Source organism: Manis pentadactyla, chromosome 5 (genome assembly GCF_030020395.1).
Source record: "Manis pentadactyla isolate mManPen7 chromosome 5, mManPen7.hap1, whole genome shotgun sequence".
Taxonomy (NCBI): domain Eukaryota; kingdom Metazoa; phylum Chordata; class Mammalia; order Pholidota; family Manidae; genus Manis; species Manis pentadactyla.
In genome coordinates, this window is record NC_080023.1 from 131,683,127 (window position 1) to 131,709,551 (window position 26,425).

A 26,425-nucleotide genomic window follows, 5' to 3' on the forward strand; every position below is an offset into this window, starting at 1 on the left:
ATAAATATGAAGCTTAGTGGTGGATGTTAGAACTACTGTAACTTTGAAGTACTGATAAGCAAGATCAGTATTTTGAGATATCAGCAACAATGTAGTGTGACATGAAAATATCTGTGATTTCTACTGATGACAAGGACATATAGGTAGTACCACCGTAGTTTGCCGTACATGTTCATAACAGAAAGAACTGTTTACATTCAGGTAGAGGACAGTGAAAATAAAGATGTAGTTTGAACCATCGAAGTTCATGGACCCCTTGAATGTTGTCACCTGAAAGAGGCACTGGGGTCCATAGGCCCAGATAAGACCTCCTCCTAGGGGAATTAACAAGAACCAGAGCAGGATTCCCCTTCGCCTGGCCTCATTTGGGTGCTGTGAGCTCGGATGAACAGCCAGAGTCAGTCCCTGCACCGTCCCCTCAACCAACCAGCCCCCCGAGAGAATTACCTCTGACACCTGCAGGAGGCCCAGTGTAGGCCCTGGGCAAAGTCCTGACGAAGGCCCACCACGGTGCCTCCCCTCATGAAGCTTCCTTTCAGGGGGTCCAGGAGGGGACAGCAAGCAGGGTGAGTGACTAAGACACAGAGCACATTGGAGTGGGTGTGTGGAGGAGAGCAAGGGGCTGGGTCACATGCCTCCCAAGAAGGTGGCATCTCAGCAGAGACCTGAAGGAGGTGAGGGAGAGATCTTGGAAGAAAATTCAGGCAGGGGACACAGAGAGGGCCCCAGGGCATGCCTGGAGTGTTGAGAGGTGACTGAGGTCAGAGATGATTGATGGGGGGACCTGATCAGGCAGGCCTCACGGGCCACTCTGAGAACTCTGCTTTTACTGTGAGATGGGTGCCACTGGGGGACACGTCCAGGAAGACTCCTGCTGCTGGGTGAGGCTGGCAGGCCAGGTAGGGACAAGATGATGATAGCTTGGCCCAGGTGTGGTATGCAGTGGTGAAAAGTGGTCACATTCTGGAGAGATTTGTATCTGCCACCTAACAATGGGATGGACATGTGAGAGGGAGTGGAGTTGTGGGCATCCTAAATCACCAGATCTTCAGGACATTCAAGGTGGTTTGTGGTCACTAGTCCGACTTAATTTCCCCATTTACAGAAAGTAAATGTCTATTTAAATTAATAATAATAACCAGCATTTATTTAGCTAGCATTATATTGTACAAATTACATATGTATTAATGGATGGGTTCAGTATATGCCCATTTTACAGAGGAGGCCACGGTGTCCAGAAGGCAGGGAACCTGCCACAGCCCTGCAGGCAGCATTCAGGACTTCGCGCCTCCTGGTTGTCTGGAGCATGATCTCCAGCCTGCATTGGGGCCTGCACAGCTCCTAACTGCTGTGCAGACTCGCAGGCCATGGGCCAGCAACAGGACTGGGTGGGGCATGACTTCTGTCAAGCCAGTAAATCTGCTCCCACTCCAGGGGACTGGGCACCATGCATCGCCTACCCTACCAAGGCCGGGGCATTATTCCTTCAGTTTCGATGACTTCCCCTACTCCAGTTTTAAGGCAGCAGAGCCAACCACGTGTACCCATTGTCATCTTTGAGGGCCACCCCAGTGTTTGCCTCCCAGGGGGAGGTAGGCAGCTGCCCTCAGCTCCCACGCTGCTCTTTCTGCCCCTCTAGCCCTGAACTGAGCCAGGCAGAGACACTTGCCTCCCTACTCATTTATTGCCGCAGCACTTCAACACACCTTTTCTATCAGCCACCCACTATTCTTCCTTCTTCTTAGGAAATGCACTGAAGAGGGAAAAGATAAATAACACCTCGGAGGAAGGAAAGATCTACCTTTATTTGTTTGGCTTAGTAGGAGTGCTATTTACAAATAGACTGAGGTCTTTTTGGAAAACTCATGCAAACTCATTTGGAAAGGTCTTGAATTGATTTGGTGGGCATGGGGGTGCCAAGGATTTCAGTGGCTCTGTAGTCCGTCATGGGGTTTGTCTGAAAGGTTCTGAAAGCACTGTGTACTGGTGGCCTGATGAGTGTGGGCTGTGGCCCAGGCCCACTCAGGGGAAATGTCCAAAACCTGTGGACCTCTAGCTCCAAAGAGGTCAATGACTCTGTGAATCAGATCAGACCACATGAAATTGCCACTTTTGTAGGTCAAAAGTCAGCAACTTGGTGTGATTCAACCTAATATGTAATTCACCCCATTTTCAAATTGCAGGCAGCTACAGTATTTCTGGGATTTTTCACTTAGAATTTAGAGCAAGAAATCTCCAAAACCTTTTAGTAATCCTACCCAAAGACTTAATCCTGATTCTTGTCCATGTGAGAGATCTCAGCTCTGTACCAACAGTCTGTATAGTAAGGAGATGTCCCCTGTTCCTTAAACTTCTCCCCCAGATATAATGTAGTGAGCTTACATTTGATTAAAGAGTTTATTCTTTACTGTGCTTTCTTCTTTGCTCTGCAAGCTGCATTTGTGTGTTTTCCTCCCTGAAAGGTAGAGCCACTGCAAGCATGAGCTGTTGTGACCCTGTGCCTCCCCCATCCCCTTGCAAACACATTACATTTACAGAGTCTTCCCTCTGCTTCTCCAGCATGCAGTCTAGTCTCCTGTTCTTGTACAGTTCATCTCCCCCTCCTGCTACCACCCAGGGCCAGTTCCCTCCTCCGGGGCTGAGTGCCAGGAGTCTCTAGCATCAGTAAGAGTCCGTCATCAACACACAGCACCCTGGTGCCAGCCTCCAGGCTGCTTTGCACAAGGACACGGGGCTGTAGGGTTCACTGCTCTGGGGTGTCAAGCGGGTCCCCTTGCACCAAGTGTTGGGACAGATTGAATTCTGGAACTATAGATGAAGAGTCCACATCAGAGCCATCTCCCTGTGATGTTATGTCTGATTTCAGAGCATAAGGTAGAATGCATAAGAATGACTTGTGGAGTTTAACTTTGAATGCCTCTCTCTAGAAGGAATTTAAAATACAGCACTCGAAATTCAAAGAGATAAAAGATGAAGCCACATTGCTGTAAAGCCTGCACACACCATCAAGGAGAGGGCCTTCCCCGTCTTGTCTTTGATTCTCTGAGTTCTAGTGTTGGGATGTCCACGACTCGCCCTCAGTGATTTCTGGGTGTAGCTGAAACAGGCCTCTGCAGAACTCAGAGGGGGCAGAAAGCATCTCCACTTGTGTTTAAGATGATTTTACCCTTTCCAACTACTGTGCCTTTGAACTTCCTGATTTAAAAGCCCAGTCCTGCTACTGTCGGGTTCAGTGCCTTGCCTTCCCCAGGACCCTCACTAAGAGAAGCTGCTGGGCTTCTCATGAATCCCCCAGGAGGGGCCAGTGTGTGGGCATTTGAGTGACCTGTTTCGGGGAGGCTAAGTGTGTTATTAAAGTTTGCTTCACTTTTTGCCTTCATTTTGCTGCTGTACACTTCATTCCTCACAGCCAGACCTGTGGAGCTGCCGAAGTTGCTTCTCAAGGTCTTTCTCAGACACCAAGTCATGGGCCCCCTGCCTGCCCCCATTATGTCACTGTTTCTTCCCTTTCTTCCCTCTCCCTCCCCACTGCAGAGACTCTGCAACTGCAAGCCATGCCTGAGAAGCTATGAAGAACTGAGTGCCATTTTTTGGCACAAAATGTATAATCAAAACTTATGTCCCATTTTTCTTAAGTGTTTTTCTCTTTCCTATATAAAATATGTGCTATGGAATATTAGATTTCTTATTTGATCTACATTCTGCTTTGAAAAGTTTTTAGAATCTCATCAGTGTTGACTGTTTCTAAACTATTTTAGCCCAAGGTTCCAGTCCTAGTTCTTCATGAATCTTGTCTGCATAGAAGTGAACACAGGCTTCATTCTCAAGAAAACATCCTGACTATGTAACGTAGCAAGTGACCTCATCTCTGTCATACTTTGGGTGCCTGATGCCAGCTAGATTTAAGTAAGAACATATTAATTATGAAAGTAATTATTAAGACTTAACTTTAAATGGGCTGTGAGTAGGTTCATCCATGAATATTTTCAGCTAGACCTCATCTAAGAAATACTTCAACCTTAGGTGGTACAGCATGTACAGAAATGTAGTTTGCTCTAAAACTGGATTTCTATTTAATTGCTTGTATCAAAGAGCTTACTCCCTATTTCTCACAGACCAGCAATCAGTGGAGGTGGTCTCCTATGCAGGCCCTACTTCTCCAAATGCACTCAACTTCTCCAAGCCCCTCGTTTCTCCCATCTCTTCCAAAATATTTTGTAAGAAGAATGCAGTCAGTCAGTCAGTCTGTCTGTCTGTCTCTCTCTCTCCAGCTCTGGGCAAATAGGTTGAACCATGAAACTGCCAATATTGGCCTAATTTAATTTCTCTAAGCCTCAGTTTCTTCTGGTTTAAAGTGAATGTATAATGCCTTCTTCGTAGTATTTTCTGAGAATTACTCTAAATAATCTTGGTGCATGATTGGCATATAATAGGGTTAATAACTGTGTTTGTTAATGGAGAAATGGATGGATGGATAGATAGAAATGTTTGTCTTCGTGGCGTGACATGAAAATGGCCCAGTGGGTTATTGCTAAATTTGAATGGTCTTTCTTCAACTACAGGCTCTTTTAGGAAGGGCAGAGTTCACTTAAGAAATGGTAGGGGCACAGCAGCAGTCAGTTGTGGGCCTCTGGACAGACAGAGCAAAGGTTCTGACCCTGCCTCAAGAGAGATACCCAGGCAGAGAGCAGCTGCTTCTAACCCAGACAACTCCAGGGTGGCAATTCCAGGAATTCATTCACGTATCAGTGATAATGATTCTCCTGGCAAAAAGGGGAGGCCAGCTAGCTTAGAACAATAGCAACCACATGGAGAAGCCCAGAGACAAGGCTACAGGTATCCCCACTTTTCTAAGGTTCTAAAGCATTGCGCCACTTCACTCTTATGAAAGACCTACATTAGTAACTGTTTTCTCTAACCAAAAGAAATCCAAAGAGGATTTTCACTTTTGTGAAAATACCATCCAGGATTTGTTTTGCAGTGCGCAGCCCACAGCCCAAGCAGAGAGAGGGGCCCCACCAAGCAAGTTCCTTCCCCGGAACCACACTCGGCATCTCAGCCCCAAGTAGTCAGAGCTCTGAGCTGTGTCTGTGAGCATCTGTGCTTTATTTTAATTTATTTTGTGCATTGGTTAGCAAGATGTGTCCTAAGGTATCAGAAAGCCTAAAGGAGACTTATCTTTTGGGTCTGGGAACATTCAACAATTTTTTTCACTTAAATTAATGTTAATCGCTTCTTTGCTTTATGCCATTTCAGTTTACAAAAAGTTTCATAGGAGCTCTCTTTCAGATGGCAAGGGAAACCTGTACTTGAAAAGAGATCAAATTCTGTTCTTTCAAAATAAATCATTCTACATAAATAATTCTTTGCTTTCCCATGTACATATAATGGGGCAGAATCTATTTTCCCAATGACGCTGAATTAGTCTGCTGTTTAGTCTCCCTTAAATCATTAACTTTACTTCACTGTGTTCTAAGGAAATGCTCTGGCTTTTATTTTTAATCCTGTCCTAATCACAGGAACTGAATGTCACTACTAAGTGCTAAAACAGTCCAGGTATTTCCCTTTAATTTGTCCTACAAGAAGTTCAAAAGTAAAAGCTGACTAGGTGACTTATTGCTCACCTTTAATAAGTTTGCATTATCACGAAGCTCGGAGGAACCTCCACTTGTGCACTTTTGACTTCTTCCCCAGTTTTGTCCCATAGGGATCAACTGGCTTGTGGCACCAGGCAGCTTACTGTAATCACAAAGGAGAGCCCAGGCAGTCCAGCGACTGGCAGGTTCAATAAGACAGTCACGGCTTGGACCCAGCACTGTGGAGAGGGACCCAGGTATTTCATTCCACGGCAGTGAGACCAGCAAGGGGAAAAATGGCTTGCTCTCATGAGTTCTGACAGTGACGAGCAATCGCTAACCTTGAGCAGCAATGGTCCCTTTTTCAGAGCCCTTAGATTTTCTCACCAAGTGCTTTTTCAAAAAGATAATATGATTTCAGTGACCTAAATATAAATTATTAGTTAACCCATTTATCTCTCTTACAAAATCTGTGCAGGTGAGGTATTCCTCATTAAAGAGCACCTACGTGACTGCATGAAGAGGGAAAACAAAGACACAAGCCTGTCCCAGGGATTTCTGCTCTTCGCAAAGGTGCACCTGTTCTGTACAGGGACATTATGATAGAGTGACATGCACTTACTTTGAGATTCTTGGAAATGAAAATGCTTAAAATTGTTACACATGTTTCTGCTATCCCTTCAATCTCCAGAATAACTTTAGGGTGGTCTATTGCCAGTTTGCAAATATTCCTGCAACTTCAATCAAAAATAGATTACCAAGTGCAGGTAATGATTAAGTTTTAATTTTCTCTGCACCATCCTTATACCTGTCTGCTCTTTGAAATGTCTTCTACCTGCCTGGAATCCTCTCCCCTCACCTTTATAATTCTGTACTTGCTATCTTAAAAATGTGACCAGAAATAAGAACATTAAGATCAATTTTGCTTAAACGGGCTCATTTAAATTTCCCAGTCCCTGATGCATAATGAAAGAATTGAATTGATATAGTTCATTACTCTAAATTCCAGCTTCTTATGTCAATCATATGGGTAATAATTCAGATAGTTACCATTTATGCCAGATTAGCTATAAAGATTGCCAATTTATATTGTGCTATTCTTGGTTCTGGAGGGAGAGAAAAGAATCTAAATTGTCTAGTCTCATCTTTCCGGTCAGCATCACACAACAGTATTTGGAAATTAAGTTAGTATGAACATTTCAAATTCTTAGCTAAAATAATAGATTAAACTGAGATAGTCTAAGAGTGTAGAAGGGCCAGCATTTGGCCGGGGCCTGAGTTCAAGGCCTGCTCATTACTAGTCGGGCAGTCTCAGACGGGTCATTTCCCTCCCTGTCTCTGTGGTTTGAGGTTTCCAGGAGCATCCATGGGTTTATGGCTACAAAGGGGTAGAGCATTATACTGTCACTGGATAGGTGGTAGTTCTTATTTATTAAATAAAGATTGTGGAGCGTTGCCCCAACAGAACTCAGGATAATTATAATATAACGTCACTATGATGTGTCTTAGACTCTCCTCAAAATAGTATGACATTCAGTGTGATGGTGGAACATTGTAGAAGCCATGACTTAGAATTGAGGAAATACTCTTTTTTTACATCTTTGGATGATGTAAAAGATGGATACCAAGGAGGCACTCAGTAAATATCAGCAGATTGGGTGACTGCATGGATGAAGGGACAAGAGCAAGGATAGGGGGAAGGATGGGTGGATGCGTGGGTGGGTGGATGGTTGGAAAGGTTGGAGCATGGGTGGATGGCTGGGTGGATTGGATGGGTTGATGGATGTCAGGCACAGTAACTGGAAGAAATAAGAATTGAGGGAAGAGGAACCTGGGCTCTGGTGTGGATGGGCCACCTCATACAGATCATATCTAACCTCTGGGTCTGGGGACCTGCGATCAATTCTGCTTCACATTTGAATTGTGAGGAACAGCTCCAGCTCTCTCTAAACAAAATACAAAATGGTTACAAAGGACATTTTCCTCATCTGTGCCATGTCTCATGCCATTAATATAACTGTTGACTTAATGGAGCTGCTTTTGATCTATGAAGAAAAGACACACCTAATTCAATTTGGCTATTTTTCCAAGAGTAAGTATCTTAATTTGCCAAAGAATGATTTGATTATAATTTTAAGTAATACTGCAGTTATATTCCTGGTCATGAAAGTGATATCGAGTGACTGTATAAGGCTCAAATGTGGAAAGTCCCAGAGAATTGTGTGAGTTGGGAATTTTATATTTAACAGCACTCAGGGTTCTTTCTGTTCGTAATGTAGCAAATATGTTTTAGTCAGAATGGACTCCCAGACAGGGAATTTTGCATATAAAATATAAAAGCAAGCAATTTTCATTGAAATATAAAGCTATAAACACCCATCATTTTTCACTGTACAATTTCTTTTTAAATCATATGTTACCATGAGAGACTATTCTGATCTTTGTTCCCACATAGTCAGCCCTGTTCTTTATTTCCATCTGCATTACTTGTAAACATCGAAAATTTCTAGATACTCAAAGGTACCTACTGAAATGTAGTGTAGATGTTCAATCTGTTGTCCAAATGTCAGACTCAAATAGGACTGAATATCCACTCTGCACCTGAATATGTATGTTCTCCAAGTACAAAGGAAGACCCTCCAGAATCCCATTTCTTCCCTCCCACAGTCCACCCTGAGCCAGAGTTAGTCATATCTCATAGAGAAAATTGCTTTCCTGTAACTTGTCTTTCCTGTAACCTGTGAAATCACTGGCATGGCACTGCCTGGGGTCAGGCTGACAGCCGTGGAGGGCACTGCGGCAGGTGAATGGTAACAATACTAGAAGCACAAGGACAAAAGGACACACAAAGCCACCCCCACTGTGTGCCAGAAGATACAGGGTGCCTGGCCCTTGGGGATGGGGGCGCCAACAGATGGATGAGATGGGAAGGGCAGTTTTAATTAAGGAAGGCATGACAGAGGGAAAGAGACATGTACAGAGTAAGCACAAGGTTGAAAGAACCCGTTGTGCCCATGCTGCAGGAGTCCTCTGCCAACAGGGGAGTACCGCCACATGGGATTTAGTAAGTGTCCCCCCACTCCCCACCCCATCTCTGCTCTGACCCGCAGGAGTTTCTGTCACTGATGTGTGATGGCCGTAAATACTTGCTATCCAAGCATTGAGATTCATTTGATTGGCAGAAGTCTTTCCAAATACAGTGTTTCTTTTCTCCCAAATTTGTCAGATAGTAGGGTCTGAAGTATGGGGGAGTAGGAGAAGAGCTTCCATAAAAATGCCAATGAGTGACTGGACCTGGCCTTCTGGTAGTTTTGTCTACACCAGTCTCTTCTCTTTAGGGGAGAATTCTGATGTCAAGAGGCAGGGCCATGGCTGGGAGTGGGGGCTCCGAAGTCAGGCTACTGAGCTTGAGTCCATGCATTTACCATCTGAGGGGCCTTGAGCAGTACACTTACACTCTCTACTCTTCGGTTTCCTCCTCTAATAAAAAGAATACTAGTACAAACCATATGAGGTGGTTGTGAGGGTTGTGACATAGAGCCTATACAACGCCTAGCGCAGCACCCATGGAAAGCACATGATCATCTTGGTGTCACTCGCTAAATATAACGAGTGACTGATGCCACATCAGTGGACATACCCCTTTCCTGGGGCTAGCTTACACTGAGGAGACAGGTTGATTTGTGTGCCACAGACTCTCACCTGAAGGGCCTTCAAGACAAGGATCTTTTCTCCCTGTGGGGTACATTCTTAACAAGGCCACCCTGCACACCACAGGGCGCTGAATGTCTCTGCAAGGATGCAGCGAGCTGCCTGCACCTCACCCTGGACTGTCTCCTCAGGCCTCCTCTGGTTTCATTATAGGGGGTTTCCCTTGCTGGCAGGAAGCAGGAGTGGAAAGTGGGCCTCTGCCCATACACTCAGCTGGGGCTGCATAAGGCACGGCTGTTCCTTTATCTTTTGTTGGAAGGCACTGCTAGGATACCTCCTGGTCCACTCCAGCAGACCTTCATCCGGACAAATGATGTTTAACAGAGCTATGCATATGTATTTTTTCTTTGCACAGCCTAGAACTAAGCAGAGGTGGTAGAACCACAAGGTTAAGTCCCCTATGAAATCTGAGTCATTCCAGTAGCCCCTGGAAATTCTTATGACCAACCTTGAAAGCGAACCATGAAAGTTCCCCACTATGTTACTTAAGTAACTTACTTTATCATCCTTTTTTTATCTAACATGGACTCAAATGCTGGGACAAATGTAAAAGGAGTAAGAGAGGCACTTTTGCTCTCCAGCTGCTAAAAACCACTTTCCCAACCACAACATTAATGAAACTAATGTTCTCTGTGCCCGTCTGGCCATTTTGAGCTTGCAGAGACCCATAGCTATTGACAGGCCTAGCTGTGCTCATCTCCACCCAGGGCCTCTCATCGTGACGGCTCCAGTCTTGCGTTACCTACTGCAGCTTCTGCCGAAGTGAGCTGTTTGCATCAACCACTGTTCTTCACTGCCAGAAATCAGTTGCTCTAATATGAAGTGGCAAATATGGTTTTGCTACTTTTGAGCAGGGAGAAATTCTGTGTTACTAGAATTCCCCCAAATTTCCAGTTAGGTTTTGGTAATTGTGTCAGTAGTTTTTCACTCTAAATAATAAGTCTGTGGGTGTATTGAGTTTCAGGTGTGGATCCGCAGTGATAGTTATCACTCAGGTGTGCTATGATGCCCTATTTTACCCTCTAGAGCAGAGTCTGAATAGGCCAGAGGAGGCCACTTGGCACCTTTCACGTGAGCCGCCTTCCTTGGTTTCTCGGTTGTTTGCATTTTGGTAAACCCCTAACTTTTCTTGGAGTTTCTTCTTGTCATCTGATAATCATTATTGAGATGAGTATCTTCCTGGAAAAAAGCTGCCATTGAGTCATTATAATTATTTTTATAGAAATGTAATTTTCAGATTGATTTGTGTTGCTTTTAAATGCACAAAAGGAAATGCAAATATAGCTCATACTTATGAACATCATGAAAAGGAAGATCTCCCCAAAATTGTTGGCAGAAATTAAAAATCAAGAAAACCTGGGCAGAGCTCTGTGCAAATACTTTGGGCCGCCAAATGTAATTCTGCCATGCCTGAGCCCAGGCTAATTTCATCTGTGCTCACTAGTTTGTGGATTGGCAGTAGTTGAGAACATTCCAAAACAATGATAGCCAGAATACCTGCCACAGAAGGATTTGTCCATACTGATTTTATTCTCTTACTACCTATCATATATCATCATGAATCTATTTAATTTTCAGAATTAACCTAGATGTAAACTAATCTGGAGGTCACATGGAATTGGCTTTTGCCTCCAAAATGAGAGTGGTTGAAGAATAAATACACAGTGATTCAGTTCAAATCGTACTGCACTAAAAAATACCTGTAATGTGTTGAAATAACCTTTCCCTCATAGTCAATGATGACAAGAGTTTATATGCCACAGGTGCTGCTTTTAATTGTGTACCATTTTACTACCTTGCCACAAAGAGGATTCAAGACACTTAGAAACAGTTCTACATTTCTAATTGTTTTCCATTTAGTTGTAACTTTATGGATATTAAATGCCAAGAAATGTCAGCAATGACCATTTCTATAGCTGAGGTTGAGAGCCCATTTTTAGTTCTCACTAAACCATATCTTTAGGATGAATGACAACCTGTGAAAGAGAAACAGCTCAAGTGCCACTGACCCCCTTCCTTCCAGAAATCAAGTTATTGGCTTAAGGATAACAGGCTTTCCATATTGATCCCTCACTTCTTCAGTCGTTTTCATCAGCGAAGCAGCCTGTGGGATCTTCGCCCACTCATTTGACAGCGCACTCTCTGGACGTGAAATAGGCTGAATGACTGACTTTCTTGTCACTTATGGTTTTAGTGATGTGAAAGTTGGAGTGACAGCATCTTGGGGCCCTTCTCGCTTGGTGATTTACAGAAGGTGATGTGCACCAGGAGAGCTAGGGAAGGCAGTGGGAAATGCAGCAATGATGGGTGTGTACCCTCCCAAGCCAGTCCCTGGGAAGAACTGATGTGAATGTAGGTCAAATCCATTGCACCCGTGGGGCACCTCAGATTCTGAGAGACCTTCCGTGCCCCGCACTGGCAGGATGTGGGACTATGAGGCAGAGCTTCTCCAAAAGTCTGTAACTTCATAAAATGAAGAAAATCCACATCTCTCCTTATGCCATTTACTCTCATCATTTCCTCAGAATCATTTCTACACTCGGGTGTATGGTCGTTTTCTTCTTTCTTAGCAGCAGGGGACTGTTTTCTCTCCAGGAGTGTATCATCAGTGTTTGAAACCTAATCTAATGTTTTATTCCTCCTAGTGCCTCCATGTGTTTAATTTCATTTTCACAAACATCCATTTTATTTGGTTACATTGTTTAGTAAAGTCATACTCTTTATCTGTTACCAGGCGGTGACATTTACTTTGAATGATTCATTTATTTGGGGTCTTAAACAGTCCTAGAATTTAAATTTACATCATATTGAAAGACAAACAAAATCTTTGTAAAAATGATGTATGTCGTTAGGCTGTAATTGACCCCTGTTCCTGTATGGAGCATTACGGACTCCCATCACTTATTTCACAGTATGGAATGCCAGCCCAGCCCACCCACGGAGCATCCCTCTGGGTCACAGGACCAGGCAGGATGTTAAGGGTGTAGAAGTGCCCTGGAGCGGACACTTCTCTTTCCAGAACTGCCATCCCAGGGCCCTGGGCCTGGCTCTCCTGACCGCCGCCACCTCCCTCTCCTGCGTGTTCGCTTGGGTGCCCCCTCAGGAGCCAGAGGGAGTTCCCAGTGCTGTGCTCTCTCCTCCTCTTCCCAAAGCTCTTTATCTCCAGCCAGGCCTCTCTGCAGAGAAGTCATCTGCTCCCCTGTGTTTCTCCCCTGACACCCTTTAGGCCCCTCAGACTCTGTTCAACCCTGCTCCCCTCCTTGGGCCCCTCTATGACAACACCAGTGCCATTTGCCTAGTCACCGAAGCCCTGCTACCCAGAGTTCTGCCCTGCCTTCTCCCACTCTCCCAAGAGTGAGCCACCCTCCTCAGCCAGGTCTGTCCTCCCCCCCGAGCTACCTGATGCCTCCTCTCCCTTCCCTCCCCAGGGCTTTCTTGAGACCCATGTCACCTTTCTTTCTGACTAGTTTCTCTTCCTTCTAGACGCTTCCACAACATTCCCTTCCTCCCCTGCCATTATCTCTCAAGTACAGGTCAGATCTTGCTGTTCATCAGTTTGAAAACCATCAGTGATTCCCAGGTGCTGTAGACCATTGTTTCTTCTCCTACCATGACAGGCCTTTTGCAGTCTGACCTGGACCCTCTCCCCCTACAGGGGGTCGGCCACCCTCTGGGTCCATTTGATGCACCGGGTACTCACCACCTTGCACATGCTTTCTTGTGTCTGCCTTGCAGGTACGTTGTGGATGCTGTGAGGACCATGCTGTCTGCTTTATCTTGCTCCCTCCAGCTCTCAGAACTGTCTGTGGCACAGGGCCTGCTCCTCTTCAGGTGTCTTCTGTGAATAAATCACCCAGAAGCAGCACTGAAGGGCTTTATCCTCTGCCCGGCCACCTTCCCTCTTGTTTTGGAGGGAGGTCAGTGAGAAGACCTCCCAAAAGATACAGTGTATATTGCATACCATCAGGCATTTGGGGGAAGAGTTTTTCATTGAGATAAATTCATATACCACAACATTCACCCTTTTCAATTGTGTAATACAGTGGTTTTTAATATATTCACCAGATTGTGCAACCATTGCAGTCATCTGACCCAGAACATTTCACACCCCTATAAAAGGATCCCTATACCCATAGTGGTCACCCCCTTCTCCCCATTGCCCCAGCAGTTTTTTCTGTCTCTATGGATTTTCTTATACTGGACATTTATATAAGTGGAGTCCCACAATATGTGGCTTTTCTGTCTGGCCTCTCTCACATAACATGGTGTCTTCAGGGCTCATCCATATCATATCCTGTTCAGTATTTCATTCCTTTTTGTGGCCAAGTAATATTCCATGCTATGGATGTGCCATGTTTGTTTATCTACTCTCCAGCTGATGGACATTTGTGTTATGTCCACTGTTTGGCTTTTGTGAACAAAACTGTTTTCCACAGCAGCTGCTCCTTTTTACATTGCCAGAGGCAAAGTGTGAGAATTCCAGTTTCTCCACCTCCTCACTGACAATGGCTCACCTTCATCCTTTTGACCATAGCCATCCTAGTGGGTGTGAAGTAGTGTCTCACTGCAGTTTTGATCTCCATTTCCCTAATGACTAATGATGTTGAACATCTTTCTTGTGTTTGTTGGTTGTGTATATCCCTTCTTTGGAGAAATGTTTATTAAATCATTTGCCCATTTTTTAAGTGGAATTTTTTTTATTACTATTGAGTTATAAGAGTTCTTTATATATTTTGGGTGTGGAGCTCTTATCAAATAAATTATTTGCAAACATCTTCCTTCATTCTGTGGGTCGTTGCTTCACTTTCTTGACAGAATCCTTTAAAGCAGAAAAGTTTTCTACTTTAATGAAGTCTCACTTTCCTGTTTCCTCTTTGGTTTCTTGTGTTTGGGTGTCATATCTAACACTAGGAAGCACTTTAAAGGTTTATGCTTTGATTGTTCAAAACATTGCACATGAAGTGAAAATGTGTTCAAAACTCAAAACTCAAGGGCACTCTAGCCCTTCCTTAGTGGCGGCAGCCCTTCTAAGGGTGACCTGAAACCCAACATGGGGTCATATTGCTCCCTTGCCTCAAACCATGGGGCCTCCCAGGACCCAGACGCAGCCAGTTTTGCATCTCCTCCCCCTCTTGCTGCCCTGTGTCTCCAGTCTTCTGCCACCTCCTGAAACACTCCTCACTCCTTCCAGCCTCTGCCTCTCTGAGCCTGAAATGCTCTTATGACTGCTCACCCCAGTGCCCTCAGGGCCAACCCCTTCCTTGCCACCTCTTCAGAGACTTCCCTGTCCTTCTTGTACCCTCCCTCCTCCCGTCACTAATGTGAGGACATTTGGCTTTATCCCATGGACTTGTCCCTGATAGAACACAGACTTGACACAGGCAAGGGCAGCATCTGTCTGGGTTCCCAGGTGCTGCATGCCCGTCACCAAGCACAGGTGGGCACTCGGCACAGAGCTCTTGAATGGATGAATCCTGGAGTGAAGGTGGACTTGCTCTTTGAAAATGGCACAGTCACTTGAGATCAAGTTTTCTGAGAAGAGTAGAAGAAGGTACAGAAATCATACACATAGACCCATGAACACATATAGTATTTTCACCATTCTCTAGTTCAGACCATTTTGTCATTATTAATGCATGGTAATTCTAACAAAAACATTTTTGCAGAAAAACATTTTTGGGGGAGCAATACCCCATCCCCATGATTGGCATTCGTGTCTGTGTTTGGTTTTTCAGCTTGTTAGCATATAGATTTTCATAGTATTCTCTAATAATTCTTTGTATTTCTGTGGGGTCCATTGTGATTTTTCTTTTCTCATTTCTGATTCTGTTTATGTGTGTAGATTCTCTTTTTCTCTTAATAAGTCTGGCTAGGGGTTTATCTATTTTGTTTGTTTTCTCAAAGAACCAGCTCTTGGTTTCACTGATTTTTTTCTATTGTTTTATTCTTCTCAATTTTATTTATTTCTTCTCTGATCTTTATTATGTCCCTCCTTCTGCTGACTTTGGGCCTCATTTGTTCTTTTTCTAGTTTCAATAATTGTGACTTTAGATGATTCATTTGGGATTGTTCTTCCTTCTTTAAATAGGCCTGGGTAGCTATATACTTTCCTCTTAGAACTGCCTGCGCTGTATCCCACAGAAGTTGGGGCTTTGTGCTGTTGTTGTCATTTTGTCTCCATATATTGCTTGATCTCTGTTTTAATTTGGTCATTGATCCATTGATTATTTAGGAGCATGTTGTTAAGCTTACATGTGTTTGTGGGCCTTTTTGTTTTCTTTGTACAATTTATTTCTAGTTTTATACCTTTGTGGTCTGAGAAGTTGGTTGGTAGAATTTCAGTCTTTTTGAATGTACTGAGGCTCTTTTTGTGGCCTAGTATGTGGTCTATTCTGGAAAATGTTCCCTGTGCACTTGAGAATAATGTGTATCCTGCTGCTCTTGGGTGTAGAGTTCTGTAGATGTTTAGTAGGTCCATCAGTTCTAGTGTGTTGTTCAGTGCCTCTGTGTCCTTATTTTTTGTCTGGTGGATGTGTCCTTCAGAGTGAGTGGTATGTTGAAGTCTCCTAGAATGAATGCATTGCATTCTATTTCTTCCTTTAATTCTGTTAGTATTTCTTCCACATATGTTGGTGCTCCTGTATTGGGTACATATATATTTATAATGGTTATATTCTCTTGTTGAACTGACCCCTTTATCATTATGTAATGTCCTTCTTTATCTCTTGTTACTTTCTTTGTTTTGAAGTCTATTTTGTCTGATACAAGTACTGCGACACCTGCTTTCTTCTCCCTATTGTTTGCTTGAAATATATTTTTCCATCCTTCACTTTTAGTCTGTGTATGTCTTTGGGTTTGAGGTGAGTTTCTTGTAAGCAGCATATAGATGGGTCTTGTCTTTTTATCCATTCTATTACTCTGTGTCTTTTGATTGGTGCATTCAGTCCATTTACATTTAGGGTGATTATTGAAAAATATGTACTTATTGCCATTGCACTCTTTAGATTCATGGTTACCAAAGGTTCAAGGGTAGCTTCTTTACTATCTAACCATCTAACTTAACTCTCTTATTAAGCTGTTATAAACACAGTGTGATGATTCTTTATTTCTCTCCCTTCTTATTCTTCCTCCTCCATTCTTTATATGTTAGGTGTTTTATTCTGTACTCTTTTGTGTTTCCTTTGACTGCTATAGTGAATAGTTGATTTTGTTTTTTGCCTTTAGTTAGTATTTGGTTGGTCTGCTTTCTTTGCTATGATTTTATTTTCTCTGGTGACGTCTATTTAGCCTTAGTGCTTCCATCTACAGCATTCCCTTTAAAATATCCTGTAGAGGTGCTTTGTGGGAGGCAAATTCCCTCAACTTTTGCTTGTCTGGGAATTGTTTAATCCCTCCTTCATATTTAAATGATAATCGTGCTGGATACAGTATTCTTGGTTCAAGGCCCTTCTGTTTCATTGCATTAAATATATCATGCTATTCTCTTCTGGCCTGTAAGGTTTCTGCTGAGAAGTCTGATGATAGCCTGATTCCTTTGTAGGTGATATTTTTTCTCTCTCTGGCTGCCTTTAATACTCTGTCCTTGTCTTTGATCTTTGCCATTTTAATTATTATATGCCTTGGTGTTGTCTTCCTTGGGTCCCTTGTGTTGGGAGATCTGTGGGCTTCCACGGTTTGAGAAACTATTTCCTCCCCAAGTTTGGGGAAGTTTTCAGCAATTATTTCTTCAAAGGCACTTTCTGTCCCTTTTTCTCTCTCTCTTCTTCTTCTGATACCTCTATAATGCAAATATTATTCCAAATATTGTTCCATTTCAATTGGTCACACAGTTGTCTTAATATTGTTTCATTCCTGGAGATCTTTTTATCTCTCTCTGCCTCAGCTTCTCTGTATTCCTGTTCTCTGATTTCTATTCCATTAACAGTCTCTTGCACCTCATCCAGTCTACTCTTAAGTCCTTCCAGAGATTCTTTCATTTCTGTAATCTCCTTCTGGATGTCATCCCTTAGCTCTTGCATATTTCTCTGCAGGTCCATCAGCATGGTTATGACCTTCATTTTGAATTCTTTTTCAGGAAGATTGGTTATATCTAACTCCCTAGGCCCCCTCTCTGGCATTGTCTGGGTGATTCTTGACTGGACCAGATTCTTCTGCCTTTTCATGGCAAAAGAGGTGGCCATAGGCAGGTGGTGTATGTGTCAGCTGGGAGAACAAAATCCCTTCCTGCTTGCTGGTCGCCTTGGCCTTCTCTGCTGCCTTTGTCAGTTACCCGCACACTGGGAGCAGCCTCTAGATTAATCCCCTGAGCTGCCATGAGTGGGGCAGCCCTTGGAGTAGCCCAGAGCCCTGTGGGAAGTGGCAGGAGCACCAGGTGTGTTCTCTTGCAATAACGGCACCCCTTCGTGCCTTGCCCCAGCCTCCTCTGTCTGTGCCAGACAGCACACCGGCAGCAGCCTCTGGGTCAGCCCCAGGTTAACTGCATGCTGGGAGGAGACTCTGTATGGTTGCTGTGGGCAGGGCCACTCTCCGGCTGCTCCACCGCTCTGGCGGATCAGCCGGTTTGCTTGTAGCACTGGCCAGGGGGAATAAATGGCAGACTGCTTATCACCGTGAGGGGCTTCAAATCTGCGTTGCCACCCAAGGGGTTAGGGCACCTCAAGTTCCTTAGGATTCCCAGCCTGCTGGGCTGAGTCTGCCAGAACAATTCTGTCCAGCTGTGAAGCCCCTGTCCCTTTAAGACTTTCAAAAAGCACCTGCTTTTCTTTTGTCCTAGGGCAGCCGGCTGTGGGGACCCACTCACAGATTTTACTTTTCTGTTTCTCTAATATCCAGTACACCATGCAATGTGTTTCTGCGCTCCCAGTGTGGATTACTAGAGCTGGTTATTTAACAGTCCTGTGCTTCCACTCTCTCCCCACTCTGACTCCTTTCTTCCTGCCGGTGAGCTGGAGTGGGGTGAGTGCTTGGGTCCTGCCTGGTCGCAGCTTTGTATCTTACCCTTTTCATCTAATGCTGAGTTCTTGCAGATGTAGATGTAGCCTGGCTGTTGTACTGTATCTTCTGGTCTCTCTGTTAGATGTAGTTGTATTTGTTGTATTTTCAAAAGTCTGTATGGTTTTGGGAGGAGATTTCCGCTGCCCTCCTCATGCCACCATCTTGAGCCTCCTTCATGTCTGTGTTTGGCTTGAGTTCTTTAAGTCCATCTGTCAAAGTTTGTAACTTTCTGAAGTTTTGAGCTCTAATAGTTTGATCTGTTTGTAGGCTCTGAAAATAGCACTGCATCTTTTCTGCTTTCTCTGTGTCTGAATCCAGTGGACTTTTCTGTCATTATCTGTAATAACCAACCTGTCTTTTATATCCACCTTTGTCCTGAAGGCCTTCCAGTGGGTGAGAAAAGATCCACCGTATGAGTGCTATGTTCTATTTTACCAAATTGCTTATCTTTATTCTGAAATATATATACATAGTAGCAGTATGTAACAGTTCTAAAGAATAAGAACACTTGTCCCTGTGCCCCCTGCCATGTGTACCAATGAGTCTGTTGGAGACCCTCCCATGTGCCACCTCCTCTCCCATCCCAGAGATAGTACAGGTCATAGTTTCACTGCATAGGAGTATATCCCTAAACAATATGTTTCACTTTGCCCATTTTTAAAATTTATGTAAACAGAATTTCACTGTGTGTGCTTGAGTGACTTGATTTTTTCTCTGAACTAATAATACTAATTTCATCCATACTAGTACAAATACATATCATTTATTTATTTTCACTGCTGCATACTATTCCACTGTGTGACTGCATTTATCAGTAAAAGTTAAATATGATTTCTTCCTCTTTTTTCTTTTTGCGGTTGTCTATAGAATATTATGTAAATGTTCTCATATGTGGAATTGTTGGCCCATGGAGTATGTGCATCTGCCTTTTTTGTATAATGTCAGATTGCTGTCCCAAGAAGTTGGGCCAGTTACCTCCCACCAGTGGGCTCTGAGACTTCCTGTGCCCCACTGTGTCCTCTCTGACATTTGGCATTATTAGTTTTTTTTGTTTCACCAATCTAGTATATAGAAAATGGTATCTCATATGGTTCTAATAACCCCTGGTTATTAATGGTGTTGAATAGCTTAATTTCCATTCATACTTTACATTCTGGAAATGGTTATGTCTTTTACCCATTTTTTAGTAGATTGTCTGAGGGTTTTTTTTAACTGATTTGTTCTTTTGAAGGAACTTTTTCTATATTCTAGACCTTAACCCTTTGTCAGTTATGTAGTGCAGATGACTTCTCCCACTTTGTGCCTTGTAGCTTTACTTGCTTTATGGTATTATAGTGAATAGTGACTCTTAATTTGAATGTGCCCAGAGGTACCATTCTTCTCCTTTATGGCTCATGTTTTTTGTTTCTTGTTGAATAAATCATTCCACATCCCAAGATCATAAAGAGTTTGCACCATACTTTCTTCTAGAAGTTTCATATCATTTAATTTTTTAATCCTTGCAGAATTTTACTTCAAATTGAAAATTCTCCAGGCTCTCCTTACAAACTGCTTTGCCTGGAATATATTGAGCAGTATCATATCCCAGAGCAGTGGGCACAAGGACTATGTGTTCATATATCCATTCAATAAATACTGTGTCAAGCATGTATAAACTATGTAGTATGAGTGATGTAAGGACTCATACAGTGTCCTCATGAAGTACAGCAGGCTAAATTGATGGCCCCCAGGAAAGATCTGTCTGTATTCTAGTCCCAGAATGTGTGACTGATGACTTATTTGAGTAAGGGTCTTTACAAATGCAAGTAAGTTAAGGATCTTGAAATGAGATCATAATGGGTTGTTCAGGCAAGCCCCAATCAGTGGTAAGTGTCCATCTGAGTGAGGTCCAGAGACGAGAAGGAGGCAGTATAACAAGGAGACAGGGGCAGCTCTGATGAGCCACACGCTCAGGAATACAAACATCCAACAGGAACTGAACGAAGCAAGAACAGACTCCCCTAGACTCTCTGGAAAACTGATACATTCGTTTTGAACTTCTGGCCTCTCAGAACTGTAAAAGAATAAATTTCTATTATTTTAAGTCACCCAGTTTGTAATCATTAACAGCAGCCACAGGAAACTAATGCAAGGATGTTTAAGATGAGATGATTATAGGTGGTAACTAACCAGAGCTTCTCTTTTCTCCATCCTTATATACTCAAGGAATGGACCAACAATGGCAGCAAAACTGGGAGCACCACACTTCTCAGGGGTGCGGGCTCAGCTGAGCCCCCCAGGTAGCCCTAAAACACAGCTTCTTCTCCTTGCAGATCACTGCTGTGGGAGAGAGTCAGCTGAGTCATAAGATGACTAGCCCTGGGCTGGCTTGTGTCAGTGATAAGGGGCTGCACAAGCTAAGAAGGAAAATCAGGAGATATATGTAAACTGTTACAGAAGACACATGTGCTAATGTCAGGAGGCAGCCACCTCCAAGGCCACTTTGTCTGAGTATGGTTTCCACACTTAGGAAATTTAGAGAAGATCCAGGTCAGCAGGCTCTCAAGGGTTAAAAAAAAAATCTGCAATGTTGATGCTATCAAACAGTTTTCTGTTTCTCTTGAAAAGAAAAAAAAAGAGTTATTCCAAGATAGACATCTGAACATACTGAATCACAGTCAACAAATGTGTAGCCTGAATAAGTAAGAAGACATTCAAATGAAGTAATTGTTTATTTTATGGATGTATAAAGTCAGCATGGTCTGTGGGTATAGATGCAGCTTAAATCTCTTTACTCAGGTTTGTGTTGCAGGTTGGTTTTTATAGGCACATATATTTAAGTCAGTTGAATTATCCTCATTTGGAGTTTATCTCCCAACCTTGCACTAGATCTTGCACTTAACCCCATGTATTCTAAAATTCAAGATATTAAGGTGAAAGGTTAGAAGACCTGGATTCTAGTCCCAGTTGCACCACTGAGTAATTGTGACTCCTGAAAATCCTGATCAGTAATGTGGAGACAGTGGGATCTGCCCCCAGCTCATGAGAGCCTGCCATAAGGGAGGCTTGCTTGTCCACCGCATTATTTCTGGAAGGCAAACCCATAAGGCCACATTAAGGAGGCTGGAGGGAGCTGGGAATCCATATTACTGTGTGCTGGGATGTAGGTCGGTGCTTCATCACTATTCCATTTAATCCTCCCTTCAGCCTGGAGAGCATATGTCAACATCCCCACATCACTCCTAAGATGACTCTAGCTGGGGGTTGGAGCAGCTTGCCCGGGTACCCCAGCTGGTGGGCTAGTGGGCTGGAATTCAAATCCAGGTCCGTCTCCCTCCAAATAGCAAGCTCTTCCTCATCCTGCTGCTGCCATTTCTAAAAAGTAAAACAAACAATGATCAGAATAAAGTTGGGTGGTTGGGTTCGTTGTGTCAGGCTCCTGCAACCCAGCAAAGTGTATCTTGAGGGTTTTGGAAAGTTCTCTTGGAAGTTTTTGATAAAACCAGTGAAGACATAGGGCCTCTTTATTCAAGTAGAGGAATATTGGTAATTGATCAAATTCTTAGGTGACAATGTAATCAGATTGGGTCACTAAAGAAACTCAAAAATACCCAGAAGCAAAGATGGGTTTCTAGTTAGTAATTTGAATGTTCTCTGAATTGAGTAACCAGAGGAAAACTGCTCTTTAAAAAATTTTCTTTCCTGTCTGTGGTTTTTAATGAGATAGTAATGCCAAACAATTTAAGCTTCACTTTTGTTAGTGGAGTCCTCGAGGGAACAAAAGGGCAAAGGCTGGTACTGAAATAGGCATTGGATTTGTGACCAGCTGCCTCCTTAGCCACCTGGTTTCAGTCAGAGGCACTGACCATCCATCCACTGTCCGGCATATTTCAGCAGTCAGTTTGTAACTTAACATGTCTTATATGTGAGCGGAAGAATGTGATAACTGTTTTGATGTCTAAATTATATATGCCTTTTTTTTTGTAGAAAGCAACTAGCATTGAGGCCCTAAGGATGTTGTTGGTAATGAAATGTTTGACGACACTGCTCTTAATTGCCATTGCTGACAGTCCTACTAATAAACCCAGTTAAGATCCCAGAACTATGTTTTTTAAATCTACTAAAAAAGATGTTTGGCCCCTGTGAGCAGCGTGGCCATTCGTGAATGCTGCCAGAGTTGAGGTGGTGCGTGTTCCCTCCCTGACATGGTGTTTGCATGCCCTGGCCTGGGCCAGGAGTGAAAATGCATGTGATGATCTCTTGGTCTCATCCCAGTCCCTAATGGATGTTTGTCTAAATGACAACACCCAGTTTAGTGCTGTCGGCAACAGCGCAGGCCAGCCTGCAGTGGGGAGTGTGTGCTGTGTGAGACATTTGGGAGCGTGAATGGCGAGATTGGGAGCCCTCCAGCAAGTGAATGCTTCCTGCTTTAGCATCCAGTTCTGTAAGCATCTTTCTGTGCTGTCTCCCATGGTGCCTCAATTTAGGAATCAAACTATAAATAATCATTGAATCAGAGAACCTCCAAATTTGATTATTACCCCCTGAAACTCCAATGCTGGTCTTGCTCTTAGGAGCCCAGATCTCTCATCCTTGACAAGGACAAGCCTATGACAGTCAGATAGTGTCATCCAGGATGAGGGTGCCAGGCTGCTGTCTGGGTCAATTTATATGGTATTACACGGCATCCCTTTGTAGATTTGATTGTGATTAACATAGCAGCCACTTTTCCAGATACATGGGTTCCTTGGCGTATTTAGCAAAATGCATCCGCGTTTCTGTTTTGTTCACCATTGTCCCAAGCACTGTATGTGGATGTGTCGGACGCAGTGGGGCCTTTCAGGAAACAGCAGGGTGATTCTAGGCAGAGCATGACAGGTCTTTAGAGAGGCGCTCCTGCTCTAACCCAGGCCCACAAACAGACTGTGGCCTGAAAGGGGGAGCTATGAATTGCGTGTTGACAGTGGGCCACGGCTGTCCAAAGGCTCAGGTGGTTGTCAGCCGTAAGTTTAGCTCAGCTCTTTGAGTAATTTGTCACGCCTGGCTTGGCCCCTGCTGGGGCAGCACGTGCCAGCTTAGTGTCAGAGTGCCTGTTTGCCAGACGGCCACTCAGGCCTAACGTCCTGCTGTTCCCCGGACCAGCGGCTTGCTGGGGCCTTGCACAGAGGGCCGGGCCATGGCAGCAGCCAAGTGCTGTGCAGAATAAGTGTGTTCATAATGAGACGTGAATGGCATTAGCTGGTCCCTCTAGAATTGGGTCTGAGCGGATGCCTCTTGCTGAGGAAGTTTGGCAGCCTGTTTGTTAAAGAGAGTCACCAGTTCAGTCCGCATTTGAGAAGCCAGTTCAGGTGCACACTGCCCAGGCCTTAGGCTGTTGTGACCTTCTATATAAAAGTTCATAAATCATCAGAGGGGCCACTTTTGAAATCTCCAAACTCAGTTTCCTTTTTTTTTAAAGTTGCATAGAGCAAGCCTAGACAGAAATTCTGGAATAGCTCCATAGTTCTTTCCATGGCAACGGGCAGATTCTATATCTGTGCAATCCAGGATGGTAACCCCTATCCACATGTGGCTGTTGGCTGTTGGATGAAATATGGCTAGTGGGACAAAGAAACTGATTTCTATTTTATTTATTTTAATTAACTTAAATTTAAATTTTGACAGTCACGTGTGGCTGTTGGCTACCTTTGGATGGACAGCACCACCCTAGAAGGCCTGTGGTCTCGTGGTGTGAAAATCTTTCTCTGAATATGATTAAAGGAGGAGGAAGAGGAAGAGTCTGCATTGAGAAATCTGTTACATACTTTGCCAAAAGAAAATAGAAAAATATTCTCCTATTTTAAAACACATGCTCTTTGAGACCTGATTGGAAGGGCATAATTTTTACCAACTTTTTTTAAAGAGATCATTTTGAGAAAGTGGAGTGAGAAATGCTAGAATTACTTTTGCCCTTCTGGAGTTGCAAATAATAAGCTGATGGTGATCCACATTCCCTGTGTTCTTGGAGAATTAGCATGATTTTCAGAACAATTAAGAAGTCTTTTAACTTTTGCACTGGTGATGGGAAAGAGGAAAGTAAGACGTCATGCCAACTGCCCCAAGTTTAATTCATAAAGTCACAACATGCAGTGCCTCCATCCGCTGTCGAATTGTTCTGACGTTATCCTGTTATTGGAAGTGCATGATTCACCTTCTGAGGAAACAGAAGCCACACACAAAGGGGAAAGATTTGCTTTCTGCCCTGTGAAAGGCCGCCACACGCAGGGGTCCTATTAAGACAGCTGGAAAGTTGCTTCTGCATGTTACGCTTGTAAGTTTTATTGGTGACTCGTTTTTGATTACACGTTTGAATGCGTGTGTTCCAGACTGCAGTTTTAATTAAAAGGCAATAGTCTTTTTTTTTTTATTGCATTGTGCGGTCTCTGCTAGATTCTCCCACTTATGAGCCCTTATTTTCTAATGCTCAGAGCCTATCTTGGTTTGAGGCTCTGAGACCCCTTCAAAGGATACTTTCCTGGCCTTCCCTCTTCCCAGTGATGTGCATGTCTTACCTTTTTTTAAGTGTGTGTACCGTCCTATCACCAATTCCTATTTGAAGTATCAATTCATTTTATCAGGAGATGGAGAAGAATGTCTTATCCACTGAACCAGGAGGAGAAGATCCAGCACAGTCCCATAGCTGTCAGTGAGGAGAGATGCCCTTACAGGCAGTGCCCCTGTTGTTGTTTGTTTCGATCAGTTTTGGTGATCTTTTACAGAAGTTCTGTAACTATCTGTGTATATATTTTTTAGTGACACTAGTGTTCGATGAAATTGGAGTCTAAGAGAAACTTAGGTCTGAAAAATCCAAATTGGTCATTAATTATAACTAATAGTTAATTCTCCGATAGGATGTTAAGGGACTTGCAGGGTACTTTTCTTTGCCGCGCAAATGTAAAAGTTGCATAGCTGTATTTAAAACAGAGTGAACTTTGTCATACATGTCATTCTGCTTGTGCACTTGTTTCCTTAATGGATTATTGAAGCTATGAAGAGCGAGCTCTGTATCTCGAAGCAATAATTCAGCACCACCGTGAAGTAATGACATTTGAGGATTTTGCAGCCCAAGTCTTTTCACCCTCTTCCAACTACTCCCTCAGTGGAATGGGTGAGTGTCTACATTATTCTTCCCTCCCACGCTTAAGATGCACTCAAGCAGCAGATGTACACCTGTTTTTTACAGATAAATGCTTGCAAATTTAAGAAGAGCATTCTCCCTCTGAATCAACTAATGAATATCAAAAGGAATGATGACATTCATTTTAATTTGTTTTGTATCGAGCTGTTCACTGAGTTCTTTTCTTCAGCTATCCCGTTAACCTCCGAATCTAGCAAGGTTAATGAACTTTTTCTCAGTAATGTGCTGCAGTTCATTCAGGAGTGTGGGGTTCTTGCTGAGCTGGGAATATGGTGTTTAAAAGCGCTGCCTGAATCAGTGCCTACTTATCAAAAAGGAGTTCCTCACAGTTGAAGCCGTTGATACTAATGCTAAATGGGGATTATCCTCCCAAGATACTTGGGTCAGGGATTAATGCAGGGGAGATGGAAGGACAGTGTCCCCTGGTCCATCGTTCTAGCGGCACCTCGTGCACCCTTTCTCTCTGGAGTGGTCTGTGTCACAGGGACAGGCTGCCAGCCAGGGCAGCACCTGGTGTGGAACCTGTTTAGAAACTGGCTCACAATCATTTTCATTTATTAGACCAATGGAAAATTTCAAAAATTTCCATGACCTTGTCTTTGGGTTTCACCCTTTCTATATTTCCAGTTTGGAAAAAAAAAAGTATGTACTGTCACTTAAGCTGATTATATGATTACTGTGGGTTTTTTTTTTTCAAAGAATAGAATTACTTGTAAATTTCTGCATGTAATTACAGATTAATTGCCTTTCAGAGAGTAAATGGGATATTTAGTCAATGCATGTTGAAATTCTCAATGAGGGGCTTCCTTCTTCCACCAGTGTAGACACAACTCTTAGAGTGCTTAACAGATTTCTAACCTGTGTCAGTTGTCTCTGAACACCGCCTTACTTCTCCTATCCTCACTTGTTAACAAATATCTTACACACACAAAGTGAAAAAAATTAAATTCAGTGAAATAAATCACTTACAAATAAAATCAGCCCTGCA

At 43.4% G+C, this 26,425-nt stretch overlaps 1 protein-coding gene across 4 annotated transcripts in view; it reads left to right on the forward strand.

Moving 5' to 3' along the window:
- RALGAPA2 (Ral GTPase activating protein catalytic subunit alpha 2) overlaps positions 1-26,425 on the forward strand; it is a 408,980-nt gene that overhangs the window by 351,765 nt on the left and 30,790 nt on the right. For 2 of the 4 annotated variants that reach the window (XM_057502677.1, XM_036892284.2), the window contains exon 38: positions 25,286-25,407. The exons of 1 other annotated variant lie outside the window; for it this stretch is intronic. In XM_057502677.1, coding sequence (XP_057358660.1) covers positions 25,286-25,407 — 122 coding nt within the window. Of the gene's footprint in view, positions 1-25,285; positions 25,408-25,482; positions 26,415-26,425 lie in introns of those variants that run through there. One more of the 4 variants, XM_057502676.1, reaches the window with a different exon arrangement.